General features: G+C 45.8%; 1 protein-coding gene across 5 annotated transcripts in view; it reads left to right on the top strand.

Moving 5' to 3' along the window:
- CEP128 (centrosomal protein 128) overlaps positions 1-11286 on the top strand; it is a 647014-nt gene extending 635728 nt beyond the window's left edge. For all 5 annotated transcript variants that reach the window (XM_029597698.1, XM_029597700.1, XM_029597703.1 and 2 more), the window contains one exon: positions 7070-11286. In XM_029597698.1, the coding sequence (XP_029453558.1) occupies positions 7070-7155 (86 nt within the window). In that variant the 3' untranslated portion in view covers positions 7156-11286. The remainder of the gene's footprint in view (positions 1-7069) is intronic.
- The last annotated feature ends 1238 nt before the right edge of the window (positions 11287-12524 follow it).

The following is a 12524-nucleotide window of genomic DNA, read 5'->3' as shown; positions in this document are numbered from 1 at the left end:
AGCAGTTTGTGGTGTACAGCATAGGCCACCCTCACTTTGTGAATTTTCCCAGTCTGCTCTTAATCCATCCCGAATGCTTTGCGTGAGCTTCATGGGCGGATTTTGGTCCACATTAATCTGTCTTTTGCGCTTTATCATTTCAAGATTTCTGTTTGGAACGCTTCCCAGAACTTGGCTTTGCTTTGCTTCAGAGGAGGTTGACACACTTGGTGGGCCAAAACGCTGCCTGGCTTCTCAGCCAGCCTGTCCTGAGCTTCTTTAGAGCGAGAGCTGCTAGTTTGTCACTTGGGCCGCAGACAGTAGTGAGCGGAGTGCCACTGATGAGGAGTTAAAGCAGTATTGCAAAAGTGCACACAGCCAGCGTTGATGCACGCCTCACAGAGCTGAAAAGATGACAATCGAGTTAATAGTTTTTGACATTGTTCAAACTGCTCTCATGTGATTTCCCCTGTACTCGTGGGAGCAGCCTTCTTCAATATGTATTACAAATGGATTCAGGCAGACACGATCTGATTGGCCTTGTTAGGCTATGATGTCATCAGTGATCTCATAGGCGGCATGGACCAATCCAAAACCATTCCGTGTGCCCTGATTTCTGTTCTGACTGTAGATGAGGAATTTCAGGCCACCTGCTTAGAATTTCAGTTATGAACAGCTTGAAAGTAAAGTTTTTTTTATTGCTACAGGGGTATTCTCCATGCAGACTGTTGAACTGTCCCACTGTGCATGGATGGGTACCTCCTGTATGCATGCAGAGCAGTCACACGTGGACAGGTTATAAGATACGTGATGCTGCTCTTCTTGCAAGGCATCCTTATTCTGATTTATATTCTGCTTTTCAAAGTGGATTACATTTAGGTACTGTAGGTATTGCCCTATCCCCAGAGGCCTCAGAATCTGAAATTTGTAGCTGAGGTCACAAGGAGCAGCAGTGGGATTTGAATTCTGGATTCGCTGGTTTGTAGCCTGCTGCTCTAATCACTAGGCTACTCCTCCGCTCCTAGGGCTAGTTTGTGTCATTTTCTATCGGGGACACCTTTGCACTGAGATTTTTAAAACCCGTGTTACTGTAAAGATAGCAGCAGGCTCATTTTAGTGGCCCGAAAGGAGAAGTGAGCATATTATACAGACAGAGACATGGTTTATACTACCAGTGAGCGCCCTGGCAGAACTTCTCATATCCAGTATGAAAATAAATCAGCTAACATGTTCCGTTTAATTGCATAATTATGTTGTTCTTCCTGTCCATAGTGTAGACTTCTGTCTGGTAATTCTCCTTGAAGTTTCATTCATTAGAGCTGACCCTGAAGTATCTTGAGATTAATCAAGCCTTAATTTTGACCACCCCGATGGATTAGTGGTGAATTAGTGGTGTGGCATCTCTTGGCTGGAAAGGCTCAAGATTCGCTTTAGACCCCAGAAGGAAGTGAAAGTGCCAGTCACTACAGGAACTGGCAGAGCAGAGGTGAAGGATCAACCTTTCCCTGCACTCTCCAGCCAGCAAGGAAATCAAGGTTGCACTGAGTTAACTGTCTGGGCAGGAGGCTTAGAGTGAGCGATAAAGAACAAAAGACAAAAGAATGTGAATTTAACCAAGAAAGAAAATATGACATGAACAAAATGAAAGGAGCATGTTATAACTTAGTAAATGATGGCTTATTTCTCTAGATGTATGTTGTTTGACCTCATCAAGTCAAGTGTAATTGTCGATGTATATTATGTACGTCATGTTGTAAACCCTTGTGATCTTTATTTGGAACGATGGTATATAAAACGGCTAAATAGAAATACATAAAAAATAAATGGGCACATTAAGAAACGTGGCAACCATGATTTGAAAGCAGTCATTACATTTGGTTTGCATTCACAAATACCTTATTCTATAGTAAAATAAAAACCGAAAGGGAAAATCTAGCCAAAGGAATTTGGTTGCTTTGCTGAGCAGTAGAGGAGTAGCCTAGTGGATAGAGCAGCAGGATACAACCCACAAAAACCAGTGTTCAAATCCTGCTGGCATTCCTTGTGATCTTGGGCAAGTCACTTTACCATCCGTTGCCTCAGGGAAAAACTTAGGAGTGGATTCATCATTCATCGCTGAATGATAAATCAAGCGAAAAAGGGGGGGGGCCTGCGAAAGCTCACAGCCTTCACATCACTGTGGTGTCTTCTCTGCCGGCTTTCACACCAAATAGCGCCACCATGAAAGGTGGTGCTATTCGGTGCACTACTGGCGATGATAATGTTACTAACCTTATCGCCTCCAGCGAAGACACCGCCGAGTCCGCCATCCCAATTCAAATTTGCCTGCAAAAAGGGCCTTTTTGCGTGTGACGGAGGCTTATCGCACGCGATACAGCCATATTGCATGCGATAAGCCGTTAGAAAATATCCCAGTTAGATTGTAAGCCCTGTGGGGATTGGGAAATACCTATAGTATCTGAATGTAATCTGCTTTGACATGCCAAAAAGTGGAATATAAAAATCTAAATAAATAAATAAATAAGCAACTAGAGCGGTTGAATATTGAGGTGCAGTAGATAGATGTGTCCAATCGGGATTTCAGTAAAGTCTTTGACACTAGCCAGTCTGAGCATCAGAACAGAAATTATAAACTAGCGGGCCAATACAGTAAAAAACGCGGGAGAGCAGGCGAGCGCCCAGGCCACTCTCCTGTGCGCGCGATTCAGTAAATAAATTTATTTAAATTAGGCGTCCCTAGCGCCTCTTTTCGGACAGGAGCGGCGGCTGTCAGCGGTTTTGACAGCCGAAGCTCAATTTTGCCGGCGTCGGTTCTCGAGCCCGCTGACAGCCACGGATTCGGAAACCGGACGCCGACAAAATTGAGCGTCCGGTTTTTGAGCCGCGGGGCTATTTCAAATTTTTTTTTTTTACTTTTTTAAACTTTTGGGATCTCCGACTTAATATCGCCATGATATTAAGTCGGAGGGTGCACAGAAAAGCAGTTTTTACTGCTTTTCTATGCACTTCCCCAGCGCCGGCAGAAATTAGCGCCTACCTTTGGGTAGGCACTAATTTCTGAAAGTAAAATGTGCGGCTTGGCTGCACGTTTTACTTACTGAATCACACAGGAATACCTAATAGGGCCATCAACATGCATTTGCATATTGCGGGCGCTATTAGGTTCGGGGGTGGTTGGACGTGTGTTTTGGACGCGCTATTATCCCTTACTGAATAAGGGGTAAAGCGAGCGCTTCCAAAACACGCATCCAAATGCCAGCTAACAGTGCGCTCCGTTGGAAGAGGCATTGAGAAAGAGTTAGAAGGGAAAACATGTCTGTTTACAGATGATATAAAAAATTTGCAACAGAATAGACATCCAGAGGGGGTAAATAAGAAAAGTTTGGCAACTAAAATGCAAAGTCATGCATTTGGGATGCAGAAATCCAAGAGTCAAATACATTTTTGAAGGCAAAGAAAAATAGTAGTCATCAAACAGGGGGTTATCATCTCTGTAGGTCTCAAGGTAGCCAGTCAGTGTCCCTTATTTCAAAGAATCCTAAAAAAGGGGACACTCCTTGAAACTAGCAACTGGCAGATTTAAATCAAATTGGCGAAAGTATTTTTTTTCATTTAACACACAATCAAGCTATGGAATTTGTTGCCAGAAGACATGATCAAGGCAAGTAGCCTAGCGGGATTTAAAAGAGGTTGGGCAAGTTCATGGAGAATAAATCCATAAAAAAATATTATTCAGGTAGAGTAGAGATTTGGCAGCTATTTGTGATCTGGACTGGCCACTGTGGGAGATAGGATGTTCGGCTAGATGGACCTTGGTCTGACCTAGCTTGCACTTCTTGAATTCTTATGTTTTGAAACAGTTGGAAAAACTAATAGTCCATGTGGATGTATAAAAACAGTCATCTCTAATAGAAAGAGAGAAGTAATGTTACCTCGCTGTAGATTTCTAGTGAGATCCCACCTTGAGAACTGTGCTCATGTCTGGAGACTACATCTGCAAAAGGACATCGACTAGACAGAGGCAGTTCAAAAGAAGGCCAGCAAAATGGTTCATGGCCTGCACCATAAACTATGGACAGAGAGACTGATCGAGCGAAATACGTCCGCTCTAGAAGGAAGAGAGGCCTTTCAAGATGGTCACATGCATATGGCTCACTCTTTGGAAGCTTGAAATTTTCCCCTGTTTGGCACCCTTGTTGCTGACGCTGCACGACCCTTAGACTAGACCTGATGTATGGGACAGACACAGAGTGGTCAATTTTCAAAAAAAGGGCTAAGTGCCTAATTTAGGCCTGGATTCACTATTCTCGCAGAAAATAGTGAATCGCGCAGGGCTGTGGGGGGGGGGCCTGCGAAAGCCGGCAGCCATCGCACCACTGCGGTGCACTGGCTGCCGGCTTTCGCACCGAATAACTATACCATAAAAGGCGCGAAACTGGTGGCGATGAGGGTCCTTACTTTTCGCCGCCAGTGATGTCTCCACAGCGTCGGCCCAGGTGCCACCCTGATTCCTCCTCTTCCGGGGCCAACTCCACCCCGATTTAGGTATCGCACGTGAAAAGTCCCTTTTCGCGTGCAATCCCTTTAAAGAATGACTCCCTTAGCTGCTTAAGTTAAGCTGATTTTCAGCCAAATCAAGCCAGCTAGACTTTTGACAAAAAAAAAGCACTAGTTTAGTTAAGTTCTTTCAAAGTACAACAGGGGCTTTGAAAAAGCTTAGGGGAGGATCTTCCTCTGTGATCCTCCTCCCCTCCAGAAGCCTCCCAAAACAGAACCTCCTTCCAGCCTGATATCCCGATTTAACCGGATATTCAGCCACAAAATTTAGCCAGTTAGCTGTAGATGAATATCCGGATTAAGTTAACAGGTTAAATTTAACCAGTTAATATAGAAACAGAGAAATGATGGCAGAAAAAGAACAAACGGTCCATCCAGTCTGTCCAGCAAGCCAAAAAGCGGTCACTAAGCGGCTTTTTGAATATCTACCCCATAGTAACATAGTAAATGACAACAGAAAAAGACCAGCTGGCTCAACTACACCTCAAGGATGTATCCCAGCTACCAGTTGTAGAAGCTCAACCACAAGTAAGATCTCTTTCCTCATCTAAGTCAGTTTTTGGCTAGATGAGCATTACAATCCCATACATTATCCAGCACCCAGCTTCCCTCTTCCTGACCCTATCTTACCTCCAAGTTTTCTAATAATTTGAATAGCTGTCAAAACTAGCAAGTCTCTTGCTTGAACATCCAGCCTCCTAGGTCCACCTACCCAGCCAGCATCAACCTACTGGCATTGAACCGTTTGCTTTCTGGGGAGCTGTAGTCTACTGGTATCAACCCAACTGCTCCATGGCCTGCAGTATCATTATGTCATGCTTCCCATATCTGTCTTGCTTTGTTCTTGTCACCTCCCCCTCTGCCGGTGAGCTAGAGGGAGTAAAGAGTAGGTTGTTTGCAATACTGCAGCATCCCTAGACCAAGTAAGACTTGTAACATCTAACTAGATAAATGAAGCTTGACCGACGTGCCCGCAAATGCGCAGTAGAGAGCAGCTCTACTGCGCATGTGCGGGCGAGCACGTCAGTCTTAGGCAGCGTCAAAAAAAACCAAAAAACATGGCGGCAGCGGTGGTAGCAGCGGCAGCGGGCGGTAGCGGCGGCGGTAGCGGGCGGCGGTAGCGGCAGCGGTGGTGGGCGGCGGCGGTAGCGGCAGCGGGGGCGGGCGGTAGCGGCGGCGGCAGTGGCGGCGGTGGCGGTAGCGGCAGCGGCCAGTAGCGAGAGAGAGAGGGAGGGAGGGACGGACTAAGTGGGAGGGACGAAGAGAGAGAGTGGGAGGGAGTGACTGAGTGAGAGGGAGGGATTGAGTGAGGGGGAGGGAGTGAGGGGGAGGGACTGAGTGAGGGGGAGTGAGCGGGACTGAGGGAGAGGGAGGGAGGGAGTGGGACTGAGGGAGAGTGAGTGGGACTGAGTGTGAGTGAGAGGGAGAGAGGGGAGGGAGTGAGTGAGACTGAGTGGGAGGGAGGGACTGAGTGAGAGGAGAGGGGAGGCTGGGGAGGAGTGGGTGAGTGGGTGGGAGGGAGGTAGGGGAGAGAGAATGAGGGAGGTAGGGGAGAGAGAATGAGGGGGAGGTGAGAGACAGAGGGATGTAGCCCGTTTTAACGGGCTTAACGGCTTGTAGCATAATAAATGAAAGCAGAGAAAGCTCAATTGGCCCATCTAGTCTAGCCTGATTGAAGCTCTTCCTCTCTGGAGGTCTATCACCTTGGGGGGGTAAGTGCACAAATTCCCATTGCCCTAATCCTCACCATCCTTTCCCGCCCCTCTCACCCCCTGTCCCAGTTATGGCCCTCTTTCGTTTCTTCTACCTTCTATCCCTCACTGGCCCTTTACTATCATGTTCTGTGTCTGTCCCAAGCATTTTAGAATTCCATCACAGTTTTGGTTGCCAGTAGGCTATTTCAGGCATCTCATATTTCCTCTCCACCTTCTTCTCTGCAATTTTGCATCATGACCCCTTGCCTTTGAATTTCCTCTCCTATGAAACTTTTCATCTTCCTGTACTTTATTGAAGCCTGTCTAATACTTGAAAGTTTCTATCATGTCCTTCCATCCCTTCTCTCCTCCAGTGACTTCACTGTGAGTGTCGTAAGTTTCTCTTTGTGGGATTTGTGTTGCAGCCTTGTATCATTTCAGTAGTCCTTATCTGATCCATCTCCATCCTCTCAATGTCCCTACAAAGGTGCATCCTCCAGACCTGCACTTAGTATCCATGGTAAGATCTTAAAAATGATTTACACAGTGGCAATATTTCCTCCTTTTTCTGGCACAAATGGGCAGACTGGGTATACCATATGGTCCTTTTCTGATGACATTTTTTCTTTTTCTATCCTTTCTCGCATTCTTCCTTTTTCTGATAGCTTTAATGCATGCATCAAGTTGTGCTACATCTCGTAAGTCAAAAAATGCTGTGTGCTTCTCTGTCTCTCTGAGAAAGTAATCCTGTCGCTCATTCTACAAGTTTATAGACCTTGTTGATGCTAAGTTAGAGAGTAATCGGTCTTAACTCTTCCCTGCTTTGTTCCCTTCTCCAGCATCGCCAAAAAGAGTGGTTCCTCTGGGATTCGATGCACTTGGAGAAAGTTCCCTCGGTGTGACTGTCAATGGGACAAAGTCTTGAGGAGATGAAGACCAACCTTGGCACAGCTGAAGTGTGCCCTTCATGTGGATGCACCAGTGCTTTAACAAGACAAGCAAAGAATAAGGGCTGCACTGGACATGCAGCTCCTGAGAGTGTAGCATTGCCAAATACTGATGGAAACGGTGATGCCATCAAAGTCTGTTCTCAGCAATGTCCTGAAGATACAATATGTATGTGCTGTATCAGCTGAAGGACTTTGTGGCTTAAAACTGATTGGTGGACAGCAAGCCTTTGCTTATATCCCGCGACCAAAGCACTGATAGGTAAATATTTATCCCGATGGCTCACAGTAAAAGAGCTTGTACAGAAATGCCTGCGTTAATACCTCATCGCCCAAGGGAGCAGTGAGTGCTTGGTGCGCGCCCTGTTCTAGCTGAAGCTGCTCTAGTACTACCTTTCGTTTCCCTCTCTCCAGCATCTTTGCACAAATCCTGCATCGGTTCCATGATCCAGCCTGGATGTATTCAAGGCTGCGTCTGCACTTACACTTATTTTAAAATCTCTCTCCAGGGATGAAAGTCATTTGGTAAAATGTACACTTTTTGGTTGCCAGTATGTGGCCATTACGTTCCCATATATGCTTTGTTCATGGGTCTGAATAATGTTTTGTACCCACTCAACTTCTGTGAAGTGAAGCCAGAGTCCAGAGATCAGGCTGTGTCCTTTCCCGAGTTAATTCCTCTCTGCGCCCTCACTGGGGTTTTCAGAACTGCACTGGAGACTTTGTCAGGAGTTTCACGCAGGGCTGATTATTTTGCTGGAGGCAGGGGGGTCCTTGGGACAGATTCTCAGGATCTGAACGTGCAGGAGTCAGACCACAGAACAACTGGGGGGGGACTCCAGCAGCGTGGCGGGTATGAAGCCATAGTCACTATACAGAGACCTTCTACTCGCTGACATCATTGCTAGAACAAAAGAGTCCAGTTTTCATTTCCCAGTAGTCAAATACAAGAAAACTTACCTTTAACTATCAAACTGGGTGAGAAATCATGAAGCAGCCCCATGCAGGCATTGCCCAAACATTTCTGGTTTTTATCACGTGGCTTCTTTTACTGGCGTGGCACATTAAGTAACCATCGTGACAGCAGTGGTTCCTTTGTTCCCCAGTACTCGGGCCTTCATCAGCGGTGCTTAGAATGGCACCAGGATATGTAAAGAAAAGTAAAGCTGTAATAACTGTCCCAACTATTTTACATCATCTCAATTACTAATGCTTCCAAACTGTATGGAAAGGATTTCTTTACTGTAAGGCTCAGGAAGTTTGTCACGGCCTGAGAGATTCCTTTGCTGCTACTCTGGACGGCAGCAGTCTGTTAGCACTTCCAGCCACCTCGGGCATTGATTGTTGTGAAGGCAGAGCACTGACCAGGAGCCCCTGCCATCGGTCTCCTACATCCCGTATGCCATCAGGCAGAAAAAAGGACTGGGCTCCTTCTAGCTTCTGGAAAGCAGGCTTGCTCAGCTCACAGGCAGAGACAGAGCTCCTAGTGCATCGAGCTATTAATCTTCTTGATCAAACTAAAACCAGATTGAAGGAGACAGCAGTTGTGAGAGAGCAGAGCAAAAGCGTTACTGGCAAAAGAACAAAAGGGTCAAGAGGCTGTTTAGAATAAAACTGTGAAACTGCTGAAATGTCGTGTGTGTGGAGAAGGAAGCTTTCTAAGGCAAACTATCAGCGCCTGCCTTTTACTTGGGCGGTGGTTCCTGCTGAGTATTAAAGTCTAGTGCCCATTAAGAGAACGAGGGCTGACTCCCCTTACCCGCTGACACCTTCCTGAATAGTGAAATGCACCTCGCTGATCTCCCATCATGCTTTGCACCTCAAAACCTGGGGACCCGAAAGAGGTTTTAAACCAAGGGCCCTGTTCAGAGCTAAATACTCAGACCTATATCAGTATCACGGCACTTTACGCAGTTCAAGAATTTTGCCTACACAAAGCACCTTATATAGCCACTGGGCAGCCAGGTACAAGTATCTGAATATCAATGACTCAAAGCCTTAGGATTTTATTGTTGAGTGGGACAGAGAGCTCAGTGCGTATGACTCTTGGGTATTTACTGAGGCAAAGAAGATAGAGAATGAGGCACCGTGCAGAGCAGGCCATGCCCAGCTTCCCCAGACAGCCTTAGCCAATTTCAGTGGTGCCCTGTGTATTTGCTAAACCACCACTTTCAGTGTCACATGCTTCCCAATGTTACCTGCCTCCTCAACTCATATCTGCCCCGCCTAGGACATTCAAACCTGCTTATTCAGAGTCTGCAAGGTTTCCTCATTGCAGTGGCCCAAATGTTAACAGCAGCTTTTGCAGAGAAACTTAAAAGATCAAATTGGGGAACTGTGTATGTCTTTTGCGGACCTGGATTTACCACCAGGTGGCAGCAGCCCAGAGAGCGCCATATCATAGATCTCACAACTGCATCTCGTGTTACCGATGTCACTGGAGGGAGATTCCAGAACCATCCTTTCATGACATAGCTTAAGGATGTCCTACCTCGGGACTGCTGTTTATCTAGAAAACAAGGCTGGATTCAGATGGCCTTGATGGGCCTCTGCTTTTTGTCCATTACAAAGCAGCCTACCAGTTCCTAACCCACATTATAGGACAGATCAAGCAGAGGCTGCTTTGCAAACCTGATGGTTGCAGCTCTAGTTCTGGTTTTCAATTTAAATGTAATAGCCAGACATGGAGTTGAAACTATTTCTTCTGGGCACCCTGGATCCTTCTTGGTAGTTGAGAATAAGTCTTTTGTTAGCTGTTTACCTTCTGGTTTTCCTGTTTTATAGTTAGGCAATCCCGGCACTCTTCCTCTAGGCTGACCAGTAATGCTGACTCCTAAGACAGATCTGCCAAGCCCCTGTGCCATGAAGCTTCATACTGAGCCATTCTCTGAAGATTTGTGAGGCATGGTGTCACGAATCCAATGTGCACGCATTGGCCAGATCTCTTACACTTACAGTCCATACTGTGAAGCACAGAAACGTCAGGAGTTCCATCAGTGCAACCACTCAGGTGAAACCTATATTCTTTAAAAACCTGCTTTACAGCATGCACTAGATACAGGGCTTACCACCATGTTCACCATTCATATTCTAGAAAAAGCCTGTGAGCTCTGCGCATTATAGAACTAATGGTGAATATCATTTCACATCACTGAAGTCTCTGGGTTGCCACATATGAAGGCTCTGTATCATTCAGGTTATAGTGTGAAGAAATGGGCGTCAACAAGCCTTTTTTTTTGTTGGATTAATTTAGTACATCTGTTGGAAGTTATTCTCTCTTCATCAGGTCTATGGAGAAACAGCGCACTTATGGCTTGTTCGTTGATTCTCATGTCCACATATTCAAGTGGACTAACATGGCAGCTACGCGACTTTGCTCAGGTTATATTTTGCTACTTAAATAGTTGAAATCATGCTTTTTAGTGCTTCCACTTACTACACAATGAATATAAAGCTTTGTACTTCCTGCCCCATAACATCAACACAATTATCTGATTACATCACAGGCAGCACAAATGCAGCTGGAGCATCCCAGAGCTCATTGTAGAGCAGTGTCTGAAAGAGTTTTTAATTTTTTTCTTAAACTAGGTATCTCGATCCATTCTGTTGTGAAAGAGAGCAGATGCGCACATGGACTCATCTTTATCAAGTATTTCTTGTCACTCTAGGGACCCTTTCTTATTAGGAATTTCACTATAGGGGACCACTGGACACTTGGATCCCATTTGCTGACTTAATAAAGATGAATCAGCTTTTCCAAAATGGTGCTGCTTATTGAAGCCATTAATTTTATTGGGCAAGCATACAATTGAACGCCTTTTTAATATATTATTTTTAAACATTTTTTAAGGAATTAATTTTTAAAAGGCTGTATTTTATATTTCATTTTTGTAACCAGTTTTATATTGAAATGTTTACAGTGTTTGCATGATATTAACCCTTTTCAGTGCAGTGAAATCATTTTTTTTTCTGTCTTGTTTAATGTGTCTCAATATTTTCTGGGTCTGTAGGGGACTGATTTGCATTTTGTATGTTGTGACATGCCACTAGCAGAACTGTGCCTTTGAACTTTGTAATATTAAAAAAAACAAAAAACCAATGCTAATGTACTATTAAAGGCTCGACTGTTTTGTGAAACGCAGTTCAGGGTATTCTGCTGGCCACGCCTCTTGTGGGAGATTGTAATCAACAGTATTGTGAAGCCGCGCCAGTGAGAATTACCGGAAAGCTCTGGGGGTAGACTTCTCGGCACCTTCCCACAGCTGCGGTGTAAAATGAGAGAGCAACAGACATGAGTTCAGTGTTATCAAACAATAATGTATGCACTCATTCACTCATCACACCCGTCAGGTCCATCCAATCTGCCCGGTTATCTGTCCACACTGCTAAGGATACATCCCAGCTGCCAACCACAGAGCATGACCACCTCCAAGATGTCTCCTTACCCAGGGCAGTCTAAGGTTTTCTTGTCCTCCTCCTCTGTCTTCCTTCTTGGGTAGAAGAACATACAGGATCGCCTTGTAGTGCCCTTCAGCACCAGCTTTTCTCCATGCTTCTGCCAAATGAAGGGCAGGCCATAAGGGAGGTAAGAGAGGTGCAGAGTGAATGCACTTGTAGGTGAGAAGAAGTGTGAAGAGTGCCGAAGCAGCTGGGGAGCTGCCGTAGTGCCATGAGAAAAGGGTAACATAGCCTGGAAGAAGGTAAGTCACACAGCTGGATTCTGGAATTCCAGGAGCTCATTCACCAGAACAACACGTGCTCCCGTCACTTTGGGAGGGCTTCCTGGTCATTCAAGGCTGGCCTCAGCTGAGCGCCTTCATTCAGAACTCGCCAGGGTATTTCACGTCTTCTTAAAGCCTTCCCCAGCCCAGTCGTTGCACTGCCTCTCTTGGGCCGGGAGCCCCTCCGCACCCAGTGGTTGTCACCATTCAGGAATGGCTGGGATTTTCCCCCGGGGCTGTCAATGCTGCCCCTGCTGCACTTCCACTCCCAGTGCTTTGGGGAGCAAAGGTCTCGCCAGGGAATCGAACCCACGTCCTCCACATTCTGAGCTACCAAGCCAGCCCCAACATTTACAGATTCGGTTGCTATGGCATTATTTCATAACTTAGAGGTCTGCACTGGGTTGAAAATTTATCGAAGGTCCACCAGTGCGCGGTACAAGTCTCATACAGGCTAATTTTAAAACGAGCGCATGTGCGCTTTTAAACTAGAACAAGGGGGAAAGCCGACAGTCACTCAGCAGTGCATGGTTCGGAGAAATGTATCCTTGAAGGATACTAATGAAACAGGAGAGTTAGGGCATCCCAACAGAGAGGTTCCATCAAAAGCAAACATAGTTCATATG

Source organism: Rhinatrema bivittatum, chromosome 4 (genome assembly GCF_901001135.1).
Source record: "Rhinatrema bivittatum chromosome 4, aRhiBiv1.1, whole genome shotgun sequence".
Taxonomy (NCBI): domain Eukaryota; kingdom Metazoa; phylum Chordata; class Amphibia; order Gymnophiona; family Rhinatrematidae; genus Rhinatrema; species Rhinatrema bivittatum.
Note: the sequence above shows the minus strand (reverse complement) of the source record. Positions and strands in the feature narration are given on the sequence as shown.